Genomic DNA, 6822 nt, shown 5'->3' on the forward strand with positions numbered 1-6822 from the left:
ACTAAAATTCATCAAAATTGATTTTTTTTCTTCAAATTTTTGAAAAATCGTAACTCAGTACTAATTGGAGATGGAGAGTTCCGAATTATCTCATTTTATTCAGAATTTTATCATCTAGTAAAAAGGCGAGAGCAAATTTTTCTGTCCGATTTCTTAAGAGATTTGGCAGAAATAGCTGATACCTGGAAAATGAGCCGAAAATACGAGGTTTCTGGTCCATCTTGTATCTAGCACAAGAAAATTTTGCATGAAGAAATTGGTTCTGGACTTCTCTTAAGTACCCAAATAATATATTAAAAAATCAGAACTACAATATAAATTGCATGCACCTATGTATATATGCTAATGTATATAGCGACTGGACTAATATAGAGAGACTACTTCTTCGAAACAGATGGTTAAAATCAATGTGCCTAGAATACAATGTATTCTAATACAATGTATTCTAGGTACCTTGGTTAAAATTGGCAACTAAATTAATAACCAGTCCAATTTTGTCCGGTCGGCATTAAGTTGAGGAAGGTTTCTAAACAAGATTTGAGTTTTGTTACTTTATTAGGTTAGCACCAAGTTGAAGAACTTTTCTGTACTATAATAGAGGAAAGAACTGGGTCATACACGTACGGGATAGGAAAATTAATATGTTTGACGCATCATCACGTATAAACTACTGAACTGATAGATAAACTTGAAATTTTGCGTATCGATTCTTAATTAACCGAGGATGGTTCTAGTCCTATTTTAAAATCTTCAAGATTCCACTCGATCAAGTTTTCAGTTTGTCAAATTTAAAATAGATCCTTGCGGAGCTCGGGCTACCTGCTAGTATTCTATAAGTCAAGCAAACCTTAACTATCTTTAAAATTTTAATAACTTTTCGTCTGGAATTCTAACAAACTGTTAACGAAAGACTTAACTCGTTTTACTTTTGCAAATTTATAATACTAGGAACTCGGTCAATATGGGGATTTCAACATGAGCTAGACAAATATAATGTCACTAACAATCGTTCAATTTATAAATCCATCACTATTTAGAAATTTCCACTACACTGATTACTCCCTGAACGTAATTTCAACAAACATTCATATATTCACTTCAAATCATTAATAAACTGCATGGACGTAACTCACGGTGAAAAATAATATATATTTATTAACAAACTTGAACAGCAAACAAATTGAACATACACGCCAATTTTGAGCCCTCGAGACCCGATGCTACCTCTGGATTTAAATGTTATTCTGGCCGCGACTTGATTGGAACTGATCTTTTCCACTTGAATCATGTTCCCCTTCCACCAACGAGACGACGGTCCACGTGGAGACAGAGCACAATTCCGTGGGAAATGAAAGTGCAAGTTTGAAATACTCCCAAGTACTCGTGTATTTTCCATCGCTAATGGAAATACAGTTCCTTGAAAATACTTCAACCCTGCATAAAATTTGAGTCTTTCCGGACGCAAGTTACCAAAATATTAATATGAGAAAATTATTTTTCAACAAGAGTCTGTTTGAAAAAGTCCTAATTCTACATCTTTTTAAACGAACCCAATCTATAAAATTATTTCAATATCATCACCATTACAGAGGCATTTGTCATACCAGTGGACCATCCTACCAAAACCCTCTCCATAAAATATTGCAGATCAAGCCGTTTGGTTGCACCAGTAATGTGACGACGAGCTGTCAAGGATCACTACGATTATTGGAAGTAATTTCAACTGACATTTTTGAAACATTTTTTTGGAATTTCCGACACCATTCAAGCACATCATAACTCATAAAATTTTCTGATTCTAAACTTGATTCATTCAATTTCTGCTGAACTATTGCCCTTTGCTTGCAAAAAAACCAACTATGCAACTAGCACTTGGTGAGATACTTTATTGAGGCGGCCATGTTTCTGGCTTTATAACTCGACAACAATTGACGATCTTGCTGCGCTGATCACAGATGGTTTGGTGGGGGAAGGAGGAAACACGCTGTTCAGTGAAAATCGCCCCACTACTACTTGTATTGTATATCGTATGTTACAGTATTATGTGATCAGAGTTTGAAAAAATGACCTTCGTAGTTGGACGTTTTGCAGCTTGAATTTTGTCTCTTCTAGAGTTGCTATTAATATTTAGATTTTTCATAATTTTTATTCTCAGTCACTATGGTTTCTATGTATTATTTAGTACAGATAGTTATCAGGAGAAGAGCTGTGGCAACCCAGGATGACGAGCTACGGCTCTTGCACAGATCTGATAAATTGAGTGTAATTTGCTGGCCGTCGTCTACTGTGAGTCTCGTGCATTAAATCATCGCGATCGTATTATAAAAGTATTATCGTAGAAAATTCTATTACAGAACATTTTATTTCATCAATTATCAATATAATTGTAGGTTATAATATTTGATTGTATTGCATTATTTTACTTTAATATAACCGCACGTATCATTAGCTGATACGAGATTGATCAGAGCTCTTCTTTAAATAAATTCAACAATGTTATCATAAATGTACAATAAAATAGAACAGAATATCTGAATATTCATGGTGGAGTAGAGAAATTGGTAATTCAGAAATAATGTAATCAATAGGTAAAATTCATAAAACTAGCAAATTACATACAGGTGAAATATGGCATGTATTCTTGAATTATTGTTTAATGTCGACCCAGGTAAAAGTTATCCAGGTAAAGTTACCCAGACTTTCAAATGTAGCAGAACTTGTCCAAAGACTTGAAAATAAAATGTCTAGTGTTCTGGATAAAATTCCATGTAGACTATTCAAAAAGCACTTTCGTGAAGTTAGTGAGCCTCTCACGTATCTATTGAATCACTCTGTTGAGTTGAGAATTTTCCCTCCTGAAACGACTTTGAAAGAGTATCAAATTTGAGACCCAGATCTGAAGCAACTGTAGCTATGTCTTTTTTTTTTAATTCCGATCTTAGTTCACGAATTGCATTCAGTATCTAAGTGTCGCTATTTAGGGCTACATTATCGGGTTATGGTGAACCGACAATTTTGTTTTATTTTGAACACAGGCATCGCATTTCCAGGAGTTTTGTTAGCAGCGCTCATTTTCTTAAACTTATCCGGATCACCTATTCGCGTACAGATTGCATGAAAATTATTCGCGCAAACAGAACATTGTATCATGTCTTTTACATCTGGGACAGAACACGCTTTGCACTTGGACATAGTGGAATAGAATAAATGAAAGTCACCACAGAAAACAGCCTAACAAAAATTGATATAAATCACTTTACGATCGCACGTATACTATTAACTCGATGCAGTTTCGGAACGGTACTGAACAAGCATGAGCCGATTGGCTGGGACGAGCGAACCTATTTCTATTAGATAACCGCTAACTCGGTTTTCATCCTACCTCGACCGTGGCTGGTCGTAGACGACCAGCTTCATAGCTTCACATCATAGCTTCATGAAGAAGAACTATGTGGGCTATAGGCTTGAGTTAACAGTGAAATTTGGAACATAAACGCCCTAGGTGCGTACAGACTTACAGTACGCTCTGCTCCGCAAACGAACGTTCCAGAGCAGATCGCAAAATGATCGCAGGTCGAGCAAGAGCGGAACGCGAACAGAGCGTGTAACAGAGCTCGATCTTGGTAAGTTCCTAGGGTGAATTAACCAATATTTGCGCATGCGCGGTTAATGTTTTTACGATCTCTGTGTTAGCATATAAAATTATCAAAATTAATTATTAAATCATCAAAATTTAATAATGTAAAACCATTAATAATAGGTAGCAGCATATTAGAATTTAGAAGAAAGAAGCCAAACTCCCAACTACGCCTTTCACCTTTCAAAAAATTGACAGACATAACTTTTTTGTAATAAAAAATCAACATAAATGCAACAAACATAATAATATCATCAATTTATTATACAAACATATTAAATTATGTTTAAAACATAATGTATTATTAGGCTACCCAACAATCCCCCTAGTCAGAATATTTTATTTAGTTTTGTCACCCGATCAGATGGATTGAACGTTTCACATTTGTGAGGGTAGGTTGTAGCGAAGTCAACAATAAGAAAAGAGCGGAGCGATCATCCTTCGAACATATTTCGAACCTCAAGTGAACCCTTGCATAACATATCGCGTAACGTTCATGATCGGAGAGAGTGCGGAGCGTGTTCGAGGCGCGTATATATGTACGCACCTTAAGGAGCACTGCTCTGTCATTGAGCGTAAAGGTTGCTAAGGTTAAAATGTGTACACAAATTCTTCTAAATGTTCATAAAAATGTTGATACATTATCATATATACATTAGTTGACTGATTTTTATACATTATAAATATACATTAGTTGACTGATTTTTATACATTATCAAATAAATACTGCAGGAATAAATTACATACATTGTTTTACAAAAAACCGAATTGCAGAAATTACGGATTTGGATGATATTGATATAATATTTTATTCATCTGAAACTTGTAACCGTTTGTGTATGGATAAATTAAAACCAAACTCGAACTATGCAAAAACACGTCCATAAGCAACAACATCTAAGTTTAACACTAATCTACGTTCACTTGAAGATATGATTGCATTAATGAGTTACAGAGTTTGAACCAACAGATGATGTATCTCCGTTTAAACTGGCATGTTACATGCAGGCCTAAAAAAAGGCAAAATCCACTCTTCAAGTTAAGTCTGACAGAAAACATCATTTTTTTGAGATTCAATCCTAATCTAAATTTAATAGATCTAAAAAAATCATCATAATCATCACCATCATAATTTTTAGCATGAATAGGTATACAGGAAATATTTGTGCATGCCTTTTCTGTGGTTGTAGTTTAAGGTTTATGACGATGTATTGAGCATCGTATTAATAAAACTGTATTTCAGTAGAATATACAGGATATTTTGTTTTCATTACAGTATTATTTATTTTTTGAATGATATTCCTATTAAAAAAAAATGTTTTTTTTTTCAGAAAGCACCTGCTCGGATAGTGTAGACCTCGCCGATTTCCTGAGAAGAGTGTTATACAAAGCGAACACTTCGATTCTACACCACAAAGTAAAACCGGTCACCAAACGCAAGCGATTCATTTTCGAATTCCTGAATGTTCGGGGAACAAGTGTTCTCGAGTTTGATGCTCTTCAGTTTCTACGTGCCTCCTTTTTGCTCAATGATGACAAAAATTTCCTCTGTATTTTGACAATAACTCTGACCGAAAGGTTCCCAGTGACTGCGCCTGTTTATACATTACGATCAATTTATACCGCGCAAGAAGTAGTAATTCTGGAAAATGTGCCTTTCCATGTTTCATGGGATATTCGAGTTGCAATTAAGAGAGCTTTGCTGTACATTGAGAACAAGTTGGATGATATGAAAAACAAGCCAGTCCATATTTGATTGTCTCCTCTCATTCAAACAGCTATAAATTATTATCATGATACTCGACCCACTTCATTCAATTTCGTTCAGTTATTTTTTGGTCCAATATATGGTCTTAATTTGTCGGTCCTATTTTCAAGGTTGGAGCCCAACTTTTACACCCGGTTGCACAAGTCTCTTAACTTTTAATCCCGATTAAATGCCACGAGAACCAATCAGAGAAGCCTTCTTTTCTTCTCAGATTGGTTCTCTTGGAATTTAATCATGATTAAAATATAACAGGCTTTTGTACAACCGGGCCTTAACTCTACTTTCCCATATGAATTTCTGCTCAGCTGGGCAGAAAAATAATAAAATCAGTTCTGTTCTTATAGGAGTGTTCAAGCATTGCAATAATTAATGTATGGTGAACACTACTTGAGAGCGAGTGATATTATGTTTTTGTCCAGCAGAGTATAAAATCATGGTCTCAAGGTCTGTTTTTGTCACGGTAACTTAGGCAGAAGTAAACGGTAGATGAAATGTATATTATTCAGTTGTTAAATGATTTCACCTCTACCAAAAAGCTGATGTGTCATACTCATATTAGCAAATCTATTGACTTTTTAATTGAATGTTTTAAATCGAACTCTTCGCACATAACATTACATCAACAGTAATGTGGAATGACATTAGAAACACCTAACATTAAATAGAAAGAAATAATAATAATTTATTGTCATTAAACTTTCAAAAAAAGCAATAGACAACGTCATAATCGTTATTTGCATATACATACAACATATACATATAAAATGTAAACAATAAATAACAGAACTTTACAATAATAAAATACGCAATACATTCAACTTAGAAATGAATTGAACCATCATTCAAAGCTAGGAACTCAGTAATAACATAAAAGGGATGTCCAACCAGCCACTCCTGAAGCTTACGTCTAAGAACGCTGATGGGATAATCTTTCACCTGTCTTGATAGCTTATTGTAGCTTTTGATCCCAATTACTTCGTAGCTCTTTGTTGATTTCGTCAGTCGGTTAAAAGGTACATTTATCATTTCACGATGCCGAGTGAAATGCTCATGTATGTCCTGCCTACGTTCAAGATGGGATATATTGTCAATTGTATACAGTATAACCTTAAACATATATACATTTATTACTGTCATTATTTTCATGTCCATGAACAGCGGTCTACAATGGGCAAGGAATTGTGCACTAGAAATTATTCTAACAGCTTTCTTCTGGAGTACAAGCACACTCCGTATATCACTACAGTTTCCCCATAAAATAATTCCATATGATAGCAGACTATGGAAAAACGCAAAGTAAGCTGATCTCAAATACATGTAGGTCACATGCTCTCTTAAGTTGTGTAAAAGATATATAACTCTAGAGAGTTTACCAGTCAAATATTCAATATGTGGCCGCCAAGTCAGCTTCTTATCC

General features: G+C 34.7%; 1 protein-coding gene across 1 annotated transcript in view; it reads left to right on the plus strand.

Annotated features, from left to right (window-relative positions):
* LOC120351067 (BRISC and BRCA1-A complex member 2-like) overlaps positions 1-6822 on the plus strand; it is a 58364-nt gene extending 51542 nt beyond the window's left edge. Inside the window, exon 6 of the mRNA XM_039427016.1 lies at positions 4969-6822. Within this exon, the coding sequence (XP_039282950.1) occupies positions 4969-5393 (425 nt within the window). The 3' untranslated portion in view covers positions 5394-6822. The remainder of the gene's footprint in view (positions 1-4968) is intronic.

The sequence above is a fragment of the Nilaparvata lugens genome, chromosome 4 (genome assembly GCF_014356525.2).
Source record: "Nilaparvata lugens isolate BPH chromosome 4, ASM1435652v1, whole genome shotgun sequence".
NCBI lineage: Eukaryota > Metazoa > Arthropoda > Insecta > Hemiptera > Delphacidae > Nilaparvata > Nilaparvata lugens.